Source organism: Hyla sarda, chromosome 9 (genome assembly GCF_029499605.1).
Source record: "Hyla sarda isolate aHylSar1 chromosome 9, aHylSar1.hap1, whole genome shotgun sequence".
Taxonomy (NCBI): domain Eukaryota; kingdom Metazoa; phylum Chordata; class Amphibia; order Anura; family Hylidae; genus Hyla; species Hyla sarda.
Genome location: NC_079197.1, coordinates 163015992 through 163036291, shown reverse-complemented (window position 1 = coordinate 163036291; position 20300 = coordinate 163015992). Strand labels below are relative to the sequence as shown.

The 20300-nt window shown below is 46.9% G+C and overlaps 1 protein-coding gene across 2 annotated transcripts in view; it reads left to right on the top strand.

The window, feature by feature from the left end:
* VWA7 (von Willebrand factor A domain containing 7) overlaps positions 1-20300 on the top strand; it is a 70140-nt gene that overhangs the window by 14087 nt on the left and 35753 nt on the right. For both annotated transcript variants that reach the window (XM_056540797.1, XM_056540798.1), the window contains exons 2-4: positions 6075-6322; positions 16204-16485; positions 17591-17687. In XM_056540797.1, coding sequence (XP_056396772.1) covers positions 6113-6322; positions 16204-16485; positions 17591-17687 — 589 coding nt within the window. In that variant the 5' untranslated portion in view covers positions 6075-6112. The remainder of the gene's footprint in view (positions 1-6074; positions 6323-16203; positions 16486-17590; positions 17688-20300) is intronic.

Genomic DNA, 20300 nt, shown 5'->3' with positions numbered 1-20300 from the left:
GGCCGTACACCACGAAAAATGGGGATTTGGAGGAAGATTCAGAGACTCTGAAGTTATACGAGAATTCGGCCCATGGAAGGAGATCTGCCCAGTCATCCTGGCGGGAGGAAACAAAATGTCGCAAATAATCACCCAAGACTTGGTTAATTCTTTCTACTTGTCCATTGGACTGGGGATGATATGCAGAAGAAAAATTTAATTTAATCTTGAGTTGTTTACAGAGAGCCCTCCAGAATTTAGACACAAATTGGACGCCTCTATCCGAGACGATCTGCGTAGGCAACCCGTGAAGACGAAAAATGTGTACAAAAAATTGTTTAGCCAACTGAGGCGCTGAAGGAAGACCAGGAAGAGGGATGAAATGTGCCATTTTGGAGAATCGATCAACGACCACCCAAATAACAGTGTTGCCACGGGAAGGGGGTAAATCAGTAATAAAATCCATACCAATCAGAGACCAAGGCTGTTCGGGGACAGGCAGGGGATGAAGAAAACCAGCGGGCTTCTGGCGAGGAGTCTTATCCCGGGCACAGATAGTGCAGGCTCGCACAAAGTCCACAACATCCGTCTCCAGAGTCGGCCACCAATAGAAGCGGGAGATGAGTTGCACAGATTTCTTGATGCCCCCATGACCAGCGAGATGGGAGGAGTGACCCCATTTGAGGATTCCGAGGCGTTGGCGTGGAGAAACAAAGGTCTTTCCTGGAGGAGTTTGCCTGATGGAGGCTGGAGAAGTGGAGATCAGGCAGTCAGGTGGAATGATGTGTTGCGGAGAGAGTTCAACTTCTGAGGCATCCGAGGAACGAGAGAGAGCATCGGCCCTAATGTTCTTATCGGCAGGACGAAAGTGAATCTCAAAATTAAATCGGGCAAAGAACAGAGACCACCGGGCCTGGCGAGGATTCAGCCGTTGGGCAGACTGGAGGTAGGAGAGGTTCTTGTGGTCGGTGTAAATAATAACTGGAAATCTTGATCCCTCCAGCAGATGCCTCCATTCCTCAAGTGCTAATTTAATGGCTAGAAGCTCTCGATCCCCGATGGAGTAGTTCCTCTCCGCCGGAGAGAAGGTCCTAGAAAAAAAACCACAAGTGACAGCATGCCCGGAAGAATTTTTTTGTAAAAGAACAGCTCCAGCTCCCACTGAGGAGGCATCAACCTCCAATAGGAAGGGTTTGGAAGGGTCAGGTCTGGAGAGCACGGGAGCCGAAGAAAAGGCAGACTTGAGTCGTTTAAAGGCGTCTTCCGCTTGAGGAGGCCACGACTTGGGATCGGCATTTTTTTTGGTTAAAGCCACGATAGGAGCCACAACGGTAGAAAAATGTGGAATAAATTGCCTGTAATAATTGGCGAACCCCAAAAAGCGTTGGATAGCACGGAGTCCGGAGGGGCGTGGCCAATCTAAGACGGCAGAGAGTTTGTCTGGATCCATTTGTAGTCCCTGGCCAGAGACCAAATATCCTAGAAAAGGAAGAGATTGGCATTCAAACAGACATTTCTCAATTTTGGCATAGAGTTGATTGTCACGAAGTCTCTGAAGAACCATACGGACATGCTGGCGGTGTTCTTCTAGATTGGCAGAAAAAATTAGGATATCGTCCAGATATACAACAACACAGGAGTATAACAGATCACGAAAAATTTCATTGACAAAGTCTTGGAAGACAGCAGGGGCGTTGCACAGGCCAAAGGGCATGACCAGATACTCAAAGTGTCCATCTCTGGTGTTAAACGCCGTTTTCCACTCATCCCCCTCTCTGATGCGGATGAGGTTATAGGCGCCTCTTAAGTCCAATTTAGTAAAGATGTGGGCACCTTGGAGGCGATCAAAGAGTTCAGAGATGAGGGGTAGGGGGTAGCGGTTCTTAACCGTGATTTTATTAAGACCGCGGTAGTCAATGCAAGGACGTAGGGAGCCATCTTTTTTGGACACAAAGAAAAATCCAGCTCCGGCAGGAGAGGAGGATTTACGGATAAAGCCCTTTTTTAAATTTTCCTGGACATACTCAGACATGGCAAGAGTCTCTGGGGCAGAGAGAGGATAAATTCTGCCCCGGGGTGGAGTAGTACCCGGGAGGAGGTCGATAGGGCAATCATAAGGCCTGTGAGGAGGTAGAGTCTCAGCTTGTTTTTTGCAGAAAACATCCGCGAAGTCCATATAGGCCTTAGGGAGACCGGTTACTGAGGGAACCACAGAGTCACGGCAAGGGTTACTGGGAACCGGTCTTAGACAGTCCTTGGAACAAGAGGGCCCCCAACTCTTGATCTCCCCAGTGGACCAATCCAGGGTTGGGGAATGAAGTTGAAGCCAGGGAAGTCCAAGGAGAATTTCCGAGGTGCAATTGGGGAGGACCAAAAGTTCAATCCTCTCGTGATGAGATCCGATGCTCATTAGAAGGGGCTCCGTGCGGAAGCGTATGGTACAGTCCAATCTTTCATTGTTTACACAATTGATGTAAAGGGGTCTGGCGAGACTGGTCACTGGGATGTTGAACCTGTTGACGAGAGAGGCCAAAATAAAATTTCCTGCAGATCCAGAGTCCAAGAAGGCCACGGTAGAGAAGGAGAAGGCAGAGGCAGACATCCGCACAGGCACAGTAAGACGTGGAGAAGCAGAGTAGACATCAAGGACTGTCTCTCCTTTGTGCGGAGTCAGCGGACGTCTTTCCAGGCGGGGAGGACGGATAGGACAATCCCTCAGGAAGTGTTCGGTACTAGCACAGTACAGGCAGAGGTTCTCCATGCGGCGTCGTGTCCTCTCTTCAGGTGTCAGGCGAGACCGGTCGACCTGCATAGCCTCCACGGCGGGAGGCACAGGAACAGATTGCAGGGGACCAGAGGAGAGAGGAGCCGAGGAGAAGAAACGCCTCGTGCGAACAGAGTCCATATCTTGGCGGAGCTCCTGACGCCTTTCGGAAAAACGCATGTCAATGCGAGTGGCTAGGTGAATAAGTTCATGTAGATTAGCAGGAATTTCTCGTGCGGCCAGAACATCTTTAATGTTGCTGGATAGGCCTTTTTTAAAGGTCGCGCAGAGGGCCTCATTATTCCAGGACAATTCTGAAGCAAGAGTACGGAATTGTACGGCATACTCGCCAACGGAAGAATTACCCTGGACCAGGTTCAACAGGGCAGTCTCAGCAGAAGAGGCTCGGGCAGGTTCCTCAAAGACACTTCGGACTTCCGAGAAGAAGGAGTGTACAGAGGCAGTGACAGGATCATTGCGGTCCCAGAGCGGTGTGGCCCATGACAGGGCTTTTCCGGACAGAAGGCTGACTACGAAAGCCACCTTAGACCTTTCAGTGGGAAACAGGTCCGACATCATCTCCAGATGCAGGGAACATTGGGAAAGAAAGCCACGGCAAAACTTAGAGTCCCCATCAAATTTATCCGGCAAGGATAGGCGTAGCCCAGGAGCGGCCACTCGCTGCGGAGGAGGTGCAGGAGCTGGCGGAGGAGATGACTGCTGAAGCTGTGGTAGTAACTGTTGTAGCATAACGGTCAGTTGAGACAGCTGTTGGCCTTGTTGCGCTATCTGTTGTGACTGCTGGGCGACCACCGTGGTGAGGTCAGCGACAACTGGCAGAGGAACTTCAGCGGGATCCATGGCCGGATCTACTGTCACGATGCCGGCTGGCAGGTAGTGGATCCTCTGTGCCAGAGAGGGATTGGCGTGGACCGTGCTAGTGGATCGGTTCTAAGTCACTACTGGTTTTCACCAGAGCCCGCCGCAAAGCGGGATGGTCTTGCTGCGGCGGTAGTGACCAGGTCGTATCCACTAGCAACGGCTCAACCTCTCTGGCTGCTGAAGATAGGCGCGGTACAAGGGAGTAGACAGAAGCAAGGTCGGACGTAGCAGAAGGTCGGGGCAGGCAGCAAGGATCGTAGTCAGGGGCAACGGCAGGAGGTCTGGAACACAGGCTAGGAACATACAAGGAACGCTTTCACTGGCACAATGGCAACAAGATCCGGCAGGGAAGTGCAGGGGAAGTGAGGTGATATAGGGAAGTGCACAGGTGAAGACACTAATTGGAATCACTGCGCCAATCAGCGGCGCAGTGGCCCTTTAAATCGCAAAGACCCGGCGCGCGCGCGCCCTAGGGAGCGGGGCCGCGCGCGCCGGGACAGGACCGAGGGAGAGCGAGTCAGGTACGGGAGCCGGGGTGCGCATCGCGAGCGGGCGCTACCCGCATCGTGAATCGCATCCCGGCTGGCAGCAGAATCGCAGCGCCCCGGGTCAGTGGATCTGACCGGAGCGCTGCAGCGGAGAGAGTGTAGCGAGCGCTCCGGGGAGGAGCGGGGACCCGGAGCGCTCGGCGTAACAGTTCTCCAGTGCTTACACATCTTATCCCCTATCCAAAGGATAGGGGATAAGATGCCTGATCGTGGGAGTCCCGCCACTGGGGACCCCCAGGATCATGCACGCGGCACCCCATTTTTAATCAGTCCCTGGAGCGTGTCTGATTACCGGCGACCGCACAGCCGGCGGCGTGTGACGTCACGCCTCCGCCCCCGTGTGACGTCACGCTCCGCCCCTCAATGCAAGCCTACGGGAGGGGGCGTGATAGCTGTCACGCCCCCTCCCGTAGGCTTGCATTGAGGGGCGGAACGTGACGTCACACGGCGGGACTCCCGCGATCAGGCATCTTATCCACTATCCTTTGTATAGGGGATAAGATGTGTAAGCACCGGAGTACCCCTTTAACTTTCTGGCACCAGTTCATTTAAAAAAAAAAAAAAAATGTTTTCCACCGGAATACCCCTTTAAGAAAAAAATGTTTTCCACCGGAGTACCTCTTTAACGTCCAGCTTACATCTGGCTGCAGCGTTTTTGGCGAGTAAGGCTTTTTTTTTTTTGTACAAAAACACTGGGGGAGATTTATCAAAACCTGTCCTGAGATTGCCAATCAGGTCGCTTCTTTAATTTTTAAAAAGTCCTCTGAAAAGTAAAATAATCTGATTGGTTGCTATGGGCAACTCATGAACTTTTCCTCTGCACAGTCTGTCTGTTTTCAGCCTAAACATAAAACCATCCTCAAATACCCTATTAGGGAAATTTATGGTCTGCGGCCCCATAAAGGTCATTGGAAGAAAACAAAGAGGTCTGTCTTATCCTGGACCCTTCCATCTCTGGGGTGTCTGGACCTTCATTGTAGACAGAGGTACTGTAGGTCCCTGATACTCTTGTGGTGACCCAGTACAGAATATAGCATCCTGCCCGCCCTGTGTGGTAAATGTTGCCCTCAGTGTCCATCTTGGGCCCACATTACTCACGACTCAATACCTACTAATGTTATGCTATGGTTAAAAGGGTACTCTGCCCTTAGACATCTTATCCCCTATCCAAAGGATAGGGGATAAGATGTCTGACTGCGGGGGTCCCGCCACTGGGGACCCCCGCAATCTTGCATTTGGCACCCACCTCTTTGAGCTGCACGCCGCGCTGCCAGCTCACAAACTGCCGGGTGCCGACCACGGGGTCGGAGTATCGTGATGTCACGACTCCGCCCCTGTGTGACATCACGCCATCACCACACATACCGCAACATGACATCAAAATCCAAATTTGATGGAGCTTTAATCCAAGGTCTCACCTGTCTTTGCCAGCATTGACCCTAAATGGGTACTCCAAAAAACGCATCCCCATGTCCACAGAGTGGGGCATAAGAGTCCTATCACATTGGGTCTGACCACTTCGACCCCCATGGTCACAAGAACAGGGCCTCGACTCTCTACACTGCATGGAGCGGTGGGTCAGCATGTGCTGTATGCGTCGTCTATGGGAGCCCCAGAGATAACCGAGTACCGTCAAGTAACCACAAAGTTATTTAACGGTCCAAAATTCTGGAGCTGGTTCTTAGCACCTCTTATTTGATCCACACCCTTTATCAACAAGACCACCTCCATTCTCTAGCAGCAAGCAGAGATCTTAAAAATGGTAAGCACTGAGACACAAAGTATGCTATACAATTACATAGGTTTTCATAATACAATAATAAGCTTTACTTTACTCTATATATTATATTTAATCCATATGTAGATATATTATAACCCATGGACTATCTCAATTCTTGCAGGTGCTCTCAATGAAGGATCCGTAACCATCTCCCTCCCCATGCTCCTCCCCTTTCTGCTCCTCTGGGGCCTGGCCATACCAGGTGGCCATGCCTTCTTCCCCAACTTCTGGTCTAAGTTCTTGTCCTTCACCTGGGGATCCTTCACCCATCAGGATCTGACGGAAGAAGCCGTTCTGAACGTCACTTTACAAATCCTGCTGGACAACAAACACCCCACCAGACCTCCACTTCATTGGGAAGACTTTGAGGTGAGATGATGGGAGCTTCAGATCTTCATACTTAAAGGGCATGTGCAATATTGTTCCATTTACATATACCATACATGCTGATGTGTGACTGGCTGCACATTGGGATATTTAAACCCATGGGTTTACGGTACAGCACTATGGATGGCATGTGGAGGGGAGAAGAAGTTATTGATGGAAACAAACAGCAGTAGCATCATAGGAAGGAAAGGTTTACATAACAAAAGCAGCCCTGGTCTAAGCAGTTATTCTCCTGATGATGAAAAGCTAAAGGGAGGCAAGGGAGAGGATAACAGCAACAAATAGGTTACATCATAAAAGCTGTCCTGGTCTAAGCAGTGAACTGCTGCTGCCCAGGCTACACAAGGGTTCTGCTGTACATAACAAAGAAATAAAATGAAAACAAAACCTTTGATTTACCTTTGAGGCACAGTGTGGAGCTTGTGAAGGAGGCAGACAGGCTGAGGATGCAATCACACAGTCCATGCTCTCTCCTGAGCATAACACTATCTAAGCCTTACACCCAATTCCTGTGTTTGGTCTCACTTCTCCCAGAGATGTTTGCAGGAAAGTGAGACACATAGTGGCCAAGACTTTAGAGATATATTTTTTATGTGGTAAGGAGTATATATTTGTAAATGAAGTGATATAGAAATCACCAAAAACCAAAGGCAGTCCGGGCATGCTGGAAGTTGTAATTTTGCAACAGCTGGAGGCACGCTGTGTGGAAAACACTGGTCCATAGTATAGCTTGTGCCAGGTCCAGTCCTGAGACCGGCTGCAATGGCTGTACATATAAAGTCCTTTAATGGGACTAATAGATGCTGAATTATTGGATATTTAGTATTAAAGGGGTACTCCAGCGCTTAGACATCTTATCCCCTATCCAAAGGATAGGGGATAAGATGCCTGACCACGGGGGTCCCTTGCTGGGGACCCCCGTGATCTTGCACGCCGCACCCCATTATAATCAGACCCTGGAACGTGTTCGTTCCGGATCTGATAACTGTCGATCACGGGGCCGGAGCATTGTGACGTCAAGGCTCCGCCCCCATGTGATGTCACGCTCCGCCCCCTCAATACAAGCCTATGGGAGGGGGCGTGACAGGACCTTTGGATCCTTTGGATAGGGAATAAGATGTCTAAGCGCCGGAGTACCCCTTTAATGCATAAAAATATATCAAGATAAAACCCTAGAATTTCTGCATTTAAACAAGAACTCTGCATTATCATATGATAGATGGAGGACATTTCACTGCACTAGAAGTACTATGACTATTTCATTTATTTTATTTAGATTAGCCAAAAATAATTCAATGCAATCATAAAATACCAGAATTTATTTTTTTAAAGAAACCCTCCCTTTCCCACCCCACTTTACAAAGGTTTAAAGGAGTATTCTTCCCCTAGATATGTTATCCCCTATCCAAAGAATAGGTGATAACATGTCTGATCGCAGGGGGGACCCCCCACGTTTTCTGGGAGGGAGCGTGATGACTGGAGTGTTGCGGCTGAGATCACAAGGGTCCCCAGTGGCCGGACGCCCACGATCAGACACGTTATCCCCTATCCTTTGTATAGGGCATAACATGTCTAGCAGCGGAGTACCCCTTTAAGTTTAAAGGGGTACTACAGTGAAAAACTTTTTTTTTTTTAAATCAACTGGTGCCAGAAAAATAAACAGATTTGTAAATTACTTCTATTAAAAAATCTTAATCCTTCCAGTACTTATTAGCTGATGAATACTAAAGAGGACATTATATTATTTTTGGAACACAGTGCTCTCTTCTGACATCACGACCACAGTGCTCTCTGCTGACATCTCTGTCTATTTTAGGAACTGTCCAGAGCAGCATATGTTTTCTATGGGGATTTTCTCCTACTCTGGACAGTTCTTAAAATGGACAGAGGTGTCAGCACAGAGCACTGTGCTCGTGATGTCAGCAGAGAGCACTGTGTTCCAAAAAGAAAATAATTTCCTCTGTAGTATTCAGAAGATTAGAAGTACTGGAAGGATTAAGATTTTTTTTAATAGAAGTAATTTACAAATCTGTTAAACTTTCTGCCACCAGTTGATTTAAAAAAAAAGTTTTCCACCAGAGTACCCCTTTAAGCTGGGGTCTTGTCTTTCATAGGTGCCATATACCAATGAATTCATATAGTTCAGCCACTACACTACTATAGCAAGTCATTACATACCATAGAGGCAGACCATGCCGCTGCTATTGGGTTTTTGGGGAGATGGGGGCCCCATCCTGGTTGGTCCCTATTTTTTTTCTGTTGGTAAAAAACTGGACAGGACTCCTCTCTCCAGGGAACTGCATTGTGAGCAATTTATTTGGAGGCGGTACTGACCAATGGGTAATGAAAAGCAAAGGCAAATATTTTTCACACTATAATAGGGGGCCCGTTTCGACTCTTTGCTGTGGGGCCCTCTCTTCCCTATAAAGGTCACTGTGTGCAAGGGTGTATGTATAGGGAGGGTCTGGGCAGGCCGAAAGAAAAGTCAAGGTCCTCGCACTCACCAAGTTCTGCTAGAAGCATTGTTTATTGAAGTTACCCATATAAGGGAATACAGGACATGTTTTGAAAAAAAAAAAACCCTGAGGAAGGCAAGGTTTTTGCTGAAACACGTCCTGCATACTCTTGTGGTAGCCCTTGGGGGGTGTATGGTAGTGGTGGTATGGTATCGGTATATGAGGGGTTAATGTTAACCCTAGAGTTCGTGACGCCAGGCTGAGGGCTGGTATGCTGAATCAATGCTCCGACCTATCGCCACCCTTCCCAGTAACGATAGGTGCATGAAATGACTGAAGGTCCACAAAGAGATTGAACGTGAATAACTTTACTGAAGTGCTTGCAATATCCACAGCACAGTAACAGTCTCATATAAACAGTCCTTAGGTTGCTTAGTGACTGGCAGTTGTAGCGGACCTTGAGCTAGTTATACAGTCTCTGAATTTAGGGAGAGATTTGCAGATACGTCCGGATTTAGGGGAGTTATTAGGTCCGGTGATGCTGCAGAGTGTCTGGGAATTTAAACACTCTATAATTAGATTGTTCAGCCGTTACCGCAAGGCTCGGGCCTAACTCACTGCGTTAGCTGCTGCACAGATCCTTCTCTCATGACAGCCCACGAGGTAAGAGAGCGAAACATGGCCGCCGATCCCTTATATGGGCAGGGGGCGGGGCGAATCTGATTGGTCCGAACATCTGCCATTCACCATTACATGGTGTAATGGGATTGCTTACGTCACAGGGCCTCCAAAGGTCCTTAAGCTTAATACCATAGAGTTCACCTAGTCACATGACCCGCAGGTCCTGCAACGCTATGGAAACAAGTAATTAACCATTTATTTACATATATGTTATCCTATTTACATAAATTTTTGCATAAAATACCGATCTATAAACTGAAATAGAGGCGACTAGGGGTAGACTGGATGACAGGGATCCCTATGTCCTAGGGACTCTGGCTATGGGGACCCATACATAAATAGGTACCGTATAGAATGCGGTATCGGGACACCACACTCTTATATGTGAAACTGCAATAAACAAGGTTTCTAGTAGGGACCTTGACATTTCTACATGTACCTACTTCCACGTGCTCCACTGCCTACAGAATGCTTACAACCTATCTATACCATTATACAGGCCAAAAGGTACTCTTGTCCCGGCGGTAGGTTTACCACCTGGCCGGTATTTTACCGGCACAATCGGTATTTTGGCCCCCTGCCTGTATTTTTATATTAAAAATACCGGCCATGCAATGGCCAGTATTTATCCAATCAATCCTCCAACTCCCGGAATGTTGCACCATATTCTATGCCAGTGTTTCCCAACCAGCGAGCCTCCAGCTGTTGCAAAACTACAACTCCCAGCATGCCCGGACAGCGAACGGCTGTCCGGGCATGCTGGGAGTTGTAGTTTTGCAACAGCTGGAGGCACCCCTAGTTGGGAAACACTGACCTATACTATATACTACTATATAGTCCAACATGCAGGGAGTTGTAGTTTTGCAACAGCTGGAGGCACCCCTGGTTGGGAAACATTGACCTATACTATATACTACTATATAGTCCAACATGCTGGGAGTTGTAGTTTTGATACAGCTGGAGGCACCCCTGGTTGGGAAACACTGACCTATACTATATACTACTATATAGCCCAACATGCTGGGAGTTGTAGTTTTGCAACAGCTGGAGGCACCCCTGGTTGCAAAACATTGACCTATACCATATACTACTATATAGCCCAACATGCTGGGAGTTGTAGTTTTCATTTGGGGCAGCTGCTGAGCCACAGGCTGTATCAGGGCATGCTGGGAGTCGTAGTTAGTAACTAACTGCAACTCCCAAATTTAATTAAAAAAGCGATGAAAAAGTCCCATCGAAACAAAAACGGCCCTGTTCAAAACTGCAGATCAAGGCGCAAAAAATGAGCCTCATACAGGCCGTATGATTTATAGTAATTATGCAAATTAGCAGGGCCAGTATTTTTTTTTTTTGCAAGAAAGGTGGCGACTAGAAATGAGTGAATTTATAGTAAATTCGATTCGTCACGAACTTCTCGGCTCGGCAGTTGATGACTTTTCCTGCATAAATTAGTTCAGCTTTCCGGTGCTCCGGTGGGCTGGAAAAGGTGGATACAGTCCTAGGAAAGAGTTTCCTAGGACTGTATCCACCTTTTCCAGCCCACAGGAGCACCGGAAAGCTGAACTCATTTACGCAGGAAAAGTCATCAACTGCCGAGCCAAGAAGTCCGTGACGAATCGAATTTACTGTAAGTTCGCTCATCTCTAGTGGCGACCCTACCCACCGGCGAAGGACGACCCTGTTCCAAATTTTGCACTGGGACCCAAGCTACAAGTTATGGCCCCCTCTATAGAGATGTCAGATGCGATGTTGCATGTTGTGTCTATTTCCTAGGAGTTTTAGTGCATTTCTATAGATCAGAGACCACTCTTTCCCTTCCGGGTACTATCTGCGGAGGTCACGTACTCAGTTCTTCTTCTGTGTCTATATAAGAACATGACACCGCGTGTGTTTCCCATGAGGTTTTGTATGTGGGGGTCCTCTGACCACGGGCTGAGTATCGTCTTGGTATCCTGTCACGAACGTCCTACATGTAGGCCCAGGCTCATCATCATTACATGTTCTTGCATAATCCTGAGGTCTACCACCGCTGACAGCGCAGTCCCCTGTGTATGTGTCTCTACTATACGTCAGGGAGCGGCATTAAATAACAATGCTCTGGTATAGTGCGACTCCTAGAATGTCCCCCCCCCCCAATGCACAATACAGTGGTCCCTCAACATACGATGGTAATCCGTTCCAAACGGACCATCGTTTGTTGAAACCATCGTATGTTGAGGGATCCGTGCAATGTAAAGTATAGGACAGTGGTCTACAACCTGCGGACCTCCAGATGTTGCAAAACTACAACACCCAGCATGCCCGGACAGCCGTTGGCTGTCCGGGCATGCTGGGTGTTGTAGTTTTGCAACATCTGGAGGTCCGCAGGTTGTAGACCACTGTTAGAGAAAGTTATACTCACCTGTCCCCGCCGCTCCGGACCGTCACCGCTGCCCGGGATGTCGCCGTCCATCTCTGTCGCTGCGTCCCCGGGGTTTCCCCGACGCTCCGGCAAGGCCTCTGCTTCCCCGGCATCCGCGCTCTCCGTCACCGCCATCACGTCGCTACGCACGCCGCTCCTATTGGATGAAGGGACAGCGTGCGCAGCGATGTGATGATGACGATGGAGAGCGCCGACGATGCAGGGGATCCCGAAGAGGAAGCGCTGGAGCCCCGAGGACAGGTAAGTGATCGTCAGCGGACCACACGGGGCACAGTAAACGGCTATCCGGTGGCAGCTGAAGCAGTCTGCGCTGCCGGATAGCCGTTTATGCGATGGCCCCGACATAAAAAAGCATCGTATGTTGATGCTGCCTTCAACATGCGATGGCCTCTGAGAGTGATCGCATGCTGAAATTATCGTATGTCGGGGCCATCGTAGGTCGAGGGGTCACTGTATTAATGTGGTGGCCTGGGGTGTTGCAATGGTGATGCAGGGTCTGGTGGTATTAACCCTAAATTGTCGTGACGCCAGGGTGCGGTTTGCTCAGTATTGGAGGTCCTGCCGCCAACCGGCCCACAAACGGCAGGCATAATAAACGGAATGTCCACAGCAGATTTTATGAGATAACTGGAAACTTTTACTTGAACTTTTATGCAACAGTCTTTACAATTGTACAGTTTCTCTTGAGGTAACCGGTATACAGGTTCCTCACAGGCTTTGCTGGGACTTATAGTTTTAACTTTAAGTCTAGGTTCAGACTACGGAATCTCCGGGCAGAAAATTTCTGCCCGGAGATTCCGAGTGCGGCCAGCGCTGACTGAATCAGTTGGCGCTAGGACCGCACGGACACTGCAGTCTCCAATAGACTGCAATATGTTCCGCGAGTATTTCCGCCTGAAGAAAGAGCAACGCCATTCTTCAGGCGGAAATTTCTAAGTGTATTTTCCGTTCACAAATTCCTAAGTGTGAATTTGTGAACGGAAACCCATTCACTACACTATACATTTTAGCAAGCGGAATTTCCACCTGCAATTTCAAAGCGGAATTGCAGGCGGAAATTTCGTAGTCTGAACCTTGCCTAAGCAGGCCACTGTGCTACTAATTATCAGATTTGAGTAGAATAGTAGTCACACAGGATTTGTAGGTTGAGCTTTATAACTCAGGGTTTTAGTGGCTGCTGGTTCTTTAGGCTTTGGCCTAGTTGAGATGAATTGAGATATACATTTACATGAGGTGACCAAGGGGCAAGCCCTGCAGGAGAGCCCTGTGGAATGGAGGGACTCTAGCTGAGGGGACTTTAGAAAGGGACAGGACAAGGTCCTGTACCGGGACACCACATTAATATGTGTAACCTTTTCATTTATGGGGTACATACCCCAGGGACCGACCTTGTAGCTGGAGTGAGGGGTCTAGCTGTGGTTGGTCCCATTCCTTTTGGTGAGATCCTATGCTGAACATCCCTATTGCAGTGTTTCCCAACCAGTGTGCCTCCAGCTGTTGCAAAACAACAACTCCCAGCGTGCTCGGACAGCCTTTGGTGCACAGAGGTAATAGAAGCGGATTACACAGTTTTATAACTTGGCATCATGGGCTCAAAGGCTGAAGAAAAAACATCCTAGAATACCCCTTAAAAGGAGTACTGGAGTGTAAAATAACTTATCCCCAGTCCGCATAAAGGGAGAATGTCGTCACTGCATGACGCGGCGGCTGACATGCCTCCTCCATATATCTCTATGGGATACATAGGGGGGCGCGCCGGCCGCCACATCATGCTCATGCCCTCTTCCTGCCGACTGCCGGGGTCCCCTGTACAGGAGGTCGTGGGGGTCACCGCGATCTATACATTTATTTTACACTACAGTATTCCTTTAAGTCTTATAGCAGACTGACCATTAGGGCAATCAGAGCTGTCAAAGGGCTCAAAGTATTAGGGGGCACACAACTAAGGCTAGGTTCACAATGACGATGTCTCTTTTCCCGTTTAGTGTCCGCTCTTTCCCCCCCCCCCCCCTCATAACGGACCCTGAAACGGGTTGGAACACAACGGACACTGCTACTTCCCTATGGACCCCATTAACTTGAATGGTGTCTTTTAAAGATCTGGTAGTTTAGTGGAGAAAAAAAATAGTGCATGCACTATTATTTCCTGCTAAACTCCTGTTGTTCTGATGGAATTGCTGACTAAACTCTGAATAGTGGAGTCCCACGGCAATGTAAGCCATAAACTTGTATACGTATTGGGTCTTGTCTTCTACCAACCACCAACTACCCCATATGTTCACTGTGGAAAGGGTCCTTCTGGTGGGCCCCCAGCATCAGTTCTTATAACTGGTTTATTATTAATAATAATAAGTGTAATAACCTTAATACATTACCATGATGCACGAGCAATGCCCCCCCCCCCAAAAAAAAAAGATCTAAATGACAAATTCAGCTCTGCTACATCCAATGTTGATATATTCGACTCCAGCTTTGCTTGGCTCCTAATGAGATCGCCCTCCTCTTCACTCTGTTTGCTCTGATCCTTTCATCTCTTTGCCGCCCTATTATTCATCCTATTAATAATAGGAAAAGAGTCATCAGGGATTGAAGAGGGACTGACAGACGACTAAGGCAGCAGGTGCATAGAGATATAATGGGGGGGTGACCCAGGCATTGATGTCATGTTCTGCTTCAGGACACTGATTCTTCTATGTGACAGGGGGGGGGGGGGGGGGCGGTGGTAGTAGACATCCGTGCTGACTCACCCCAAACACCCCCCTACAAGCCTCATTAAAGATCTGTATGGTACAGAGGCGCTATCCATGGTCCTGTATTGTGCAAATGCCTGGAATTCACTCGGGATGAATTCAATGGGAAAATCACTGACCTAAATGAATGTCGTCTGGCCTCGACTATGGTCTATGGAATGCTGGGAAACATTAAGTGGGGTCCCCGGCATCCTAGCTGTGTGCGGCCTAATTTAGTAATAACAATGTCCTAAAGTTCTTAAATAATGCTGTCACATGGTGCCCATATAATTCTACCAGACAGCAGCTGAATAATGCTGTCATACAGTGCCCAAATAATACTGTCATACAGCAGCTATATAAGGCTGTTATACAGTGCTAAATAATAGTGAAATGTAGCAAAAATAATGCTGTCATACAGTGCCCAAATAATACTGTCATGCAGCAGCTATATAAGGCTGTTATACAGTGCTAAATAATAGTGAAATGTAGAAAAAATAATGCTGTCATACAGTGCCCAAATAATACTGTCATACAGCAGCTATATAAGGCTGTTATACAGTGCTAAATAATAGTGAAATGTAGCAAAATAATGCTTTCCTACAGTGCACATATAATATTATAAATAATAATATTAAAAATAATATTTCCAGACAACAATTAAACGTTGCTGTTATACAGTGCCCAAATATTACTGCCAGACAGCAGCTACCCATATAATACTGGCATGTAGTGCTAAATAATACTGACATGCAGCTAAATATTGTTGTCATACAGTGCCCAAATAATATTGCCAAACAGCAGCTAAGTAATGCTGCCACAGTGTGTCTCAATACTGCCGCCATATAGCAACAGAATAATATTGCCACAGCTAAATAAGGAATGGCCAAATGAAACTGCCATAAAGCAACTAAATATTGCTGCCATGCAGGGCCCAAATAATACTGCCACACAGTAGCTAAACAGTAGCTAAATAAAGTTGTCATACCTAAATAATACTGCAATATATTGCCTAAATAATCCACTATAGTTTGCGTGAATAAACCTTCATACAATTACTATATACTATAAAACAGTGCCCAAATAATACAGCCAAGCCAAGTCTAAATACTGTAATACAATTGTACATTGACCACATAGTCTTCAAGTCATACCTCTATGCCAGTTTTTCCCAACCAGGGTGCCTCCAGCGGTTGCAAAACTACAACTCCCAGCATGCCCAGGCATGCTGGGAGTTGTAGTTTTGCAACCGCTGGAGGCACCCTGGTTGGGAAACACTGCTCTATGCAATGATCATTATGCCATGACCACATATACACACCTCACTATGGGGGAGATTTCTCAAAACCTGTGCAAAGGAGTCCATAGCAACCAATCAGATCGCTTCTTTCATTTTGCAGAGGCCTTGTTGAAAATGAAAGAAGCGATCTGATTGGTTGCTATGGGCAACAGGGCAACTTTTCCTCTGGACGGGTTTTGATAAATCTTCCCCATAGTATAAAGTATAATACTTCCATATAGTGTTCACAAAACACCTTCATACATCTTTTTATTTTTTAATCCTATGTGAAATAGGGCAAGACTCTGACTGCAGATGCCATACTCGAGGCGTATTATGGGGATAAGGTGTCCCTGCGTCCATTTCGAGCCGCCATGAGGGAAATAGTTGGTGCCAATGCCAATATGGACTTTCTCAGTGGAACCCGCAATGATCCTGTCCGGCACTTTGACTCAGAGAGGGTGAGACAAGGAAACAGCCTCCTGCTACGATCCCGCGAGGACCTGCTGAGGAGTATTGGGGCCAAGGAGTATGAAGGGGCACGAGAGATACTCGGCCAGATATTACATTCACTGCAGGTAAGGAGATGTAGGTAACCATGATAGTCATGATAATCATACTGAACAATTGTCTACTTTATTAGTCTCTACTCTGGCATTTGGATATAATAGTGCCCATTTGGCTACTAGGTATACAAATCTATAGTTGTAATATGCCTATATATAGAGCAGCATATTTAGATGAAAGAACTGCCTTAAAGGGGTGCTCCGGGGAAGTTAAGAAAAATAAAAATGCCCCAAAGCCACCACAATACCTGTTCTGTGTCCCCTGTAGTTATTCATGTGGTTTTGCCAGCTCCTGTGGCCCCTGTTGTCTTCTGAATATTATTTTCCTTGCTTGCAGCCCAGACTACAACTCCCAGAAGTCAGTGCAGCTCTGTAATGGCTGCCGGCCATTTGCTTTCACTCTCTGTGTGCATGCTGTGTTGTTGTAAACAGTCAGCAGCACACACTGTTACATGTCATTTCTTTCAAACTATCCTTCCCCCCAAGCAATTAATCATGATATGCTCTAAATGACAGCAGTCAGTGATAAGTTCTACAGCAGGAAAAGAGCAGCGTTATGTGCCTGAGAATCTTCACTGGGCTTCTCTGCTGCAAGATCCTCACACAGAGAGAGGGAGGGGAGGTGTACCTCTGAAACCAGAAATCACATGGTGTTTGTCTTCCAGGATGGTGGGGGCTAGTCTCAGTGGGGTTTAGACAAGCAGGATCTGAATATGACGTCTTTTTCTCACCCCCTGCATGTGACAGCTGAATGAAATTTAGACAAATAAATAGGTTGGTGAGAGGGAAAGGATGGGCTATGAGTTTAGTTTCCTGGAGTACCCCTTTAAATTTTAGAATTTTGTTGAAACAATACCTCTGTGGGCAAGTAGGTGTTAGTATAGAGCATATTTGGCTTTCTTTGTGTTCATACAAATGTACAGGTCACAGAGCATGCCCACAACACTCTCCCTGATGCAGATATAATGCACATTTGCACATGTTGGTTTTGCTATAGTTATGGTTATAATAACAAGTAATCATGTGACCACTTAGAAGCTGGGTGGTCTGTAATGAGTTATTTGCTATCTGCCCCATCTATGCCTCTGTTATAAACTCTGATCATGTATAACCTCAGGATTTTTACAGTCATACCAACTGGGTAGAGCTGGGGAACACAGACATCCATCCTAATCTCACCACCCCGGGAAAAGACATTGACGCCATAGCTGAAGGTATGTAGGATTGTCGTAAGTTCTGCCATCTTGTCTCTTTCTCTTTAGTTTTCTCTGCTTTAGTAAGACTTATTGATTCCCTGTCACCTATCAATTGTATCTCACTTCCTATATTATTGCCTAGAGCCCATCTTACCCCTAAACTGTTTGTTGTATTTGTGGAGTTCTGTCTCTTTTGCTATCTTCAATGTTCGCTACTATCTGGGATGAGAAGTATATGTTGAACAATGAGCAGGTTCTTCACTAGAGGAAACAGGCAGAGGAGATCCGGCACAAGAAAACAGGTGCCCCAAGACCTGTAGAGTTCTTTCTTTCAAAGCTTATGGGGGATTTAGCAGATAGAGGAAGTAGCGTATTTTTCGCCATATAGGACGCTCCGACATATAAGACTCACCCAATTTTAAAGGAGGGAAATCTAGAATTTAATGTAAAGTATAGGGCAGTGATCTTCAACCAGCGGACCTCCAGATGTTGCAAAACTACAACTCCAAGCATGCCCGGACAGCCGTTGGCTGTCCGGGCATGCTGGGAGTCGTGGTTTTGCAACATCTGGAGGTCTGCAGGTTGAAGACAACTGGAGGAGGTAATACTCACGTGTCCCTGCCGCTCCGGACCCGTCACGCTGCCCAGGATGTTGCCCTCCATCACTGACGCCGCGTCCCTGGGGTGTCCCCGTCGCTCCGGAACGTCTCTGCTGCCCGGTATCCTTGCTGTCCATCGCCACCATCACGCCGCTACGCACGCCGCACCTATTGGATGATGGGACGGCGCGCGCGATGACGTGATGATGACGAAGGAGAGAGCCGGCCATGCAGGGGATCCCGGCATGGAGCAGACACCGAGGAGGCAGGTAAGATTAGTGTCACCTTCCCTTCAGACGCGGCGGTCAGCTTCGATCGCCACGTCTGAAGGGTTAATACAGGGCATCACCGGGATCGGTGATGTTCTGTATTAGCCGCAGGTCCCGTCCGTTGATGGCCGCCGGGACTGACCTGATAGGACAGGGTTTTAATGTGTATTCACCGTATAAGAAGCACCAATTCCCCCCCCCCCCCCCCAAAAAAAAAAAACCAAAAAGTGCGTCTTATACGGCGAAAAATACGGTAGATCTCTCCTGGTGAAACAGAAATATTTTTGTCATTTCACACTATATTTGTAATATCTGTTTTGGTGTTTTTGTATTTTTCTGTCTTGGGGTCTGTTTACACTAGTTTGTATGTCTGAACAGTTCTGTGCTAATTCTTCCCAGGGTTGGGAGAGTTTGGCTTTAAAACCCGAGTTCTCTTGGAACTCTGAGCTGGTGATTAGTTCTTACTCTGACTATTACTGTTTTTGTCTGTTTATATCTGAGTTTTAACCATGGTTATTATGCCTGTTTATGATGGATTTTAGTCTGCTTGGTTTTCAGTATATTTGTTGGTTTTTAGAATTATATATTTCTGTTCTGCTTTAGTACCTTGTTATCTTAGTCGGTGTTCACACCCTGAGTCTTGCTTGTACCATGCTCTGTATTTAGTATTTCTGTTTAGAGTCCTGACCCGTGTTCCTCCATGTTTTGGAGTTTGGTTTTGTGGAGTCTGTTCAGAATCATCTGTTTCCATGTATTATATGTCTGTTTCCTACTAGGCCAGTATTCTGATCACACAGTGGAGTTTGCCTGCTGGCTAGAAGTCTATTTGGAGTTAGTATTGTTGTTCTTCCATGTTTGGAGTGGGGAGTTTAGTTTGTTCTTTGTTCAGTGTCCAGTGTGAACAGTGCTCTATGTTTCCTGACCTGTTTAGTGTTTTACATTCAATTCATCTGTTCATCCCCTGCATCTCCTGGTTTCCGCTGTATACTTATTCCATATCTAGTCTTGTTTGTTTATTCATATCTGCCTTTTATCTTGATTCCGGTTTCTGAACTGTATGTTAGTACGCTATATCCTGCCCTCTTTGTATATTTATATCCTGTATGGTTTATCTGGTTGTTTCCCCATTATGTTTCTGACCTGTTCCCGACTATGCTCAGTATTATTTGTGTACCTTTACGCCCAATGCATTTTAGCGCAGGAAGGGACCGGCACCCTGGTTGTCAATTCACCGTTTAGGGTGGATGGGCAAGTAGGCAGGGAAAGTGTTTCTAGGTATCACAGGCAAAATATAGAAAAATTCAGCTCACCGTTATAATTCTCAGACCCAGATCATGTACGTGGTAACACACCTCTCCAGTTGGAAGACTCGGAGTGAAGCAAGGGCCGTGTTCCCAGGTGCAGCAATTAGGCAGAGGAGAAAGTAGCATCCGGCTCCCAAACTGGATAAAATACTGGCTTTATTGGAAAATATTAAAAACCAAACTGGAACATAATATGGATAAGAACAAACGAAACGCAACCAACGCGTTTCAACCTGTTAACAAGTCTTAATCATGGTAAGTATAATGGACAAGAAATGCATCTTAAATACTGTGGTAACCGGTGACATCACATAAAGATTTCTGGAAAATGCGGAGCTGGGAGAATGGGTAAAACCCGTAATGGAGTGAGCATATAAATAAATAGTAAAATGGACATAAACTATATCTTATTCAAATAATTAATATATGTAACTTAAGTCATGTCTATAATTGAGTCCA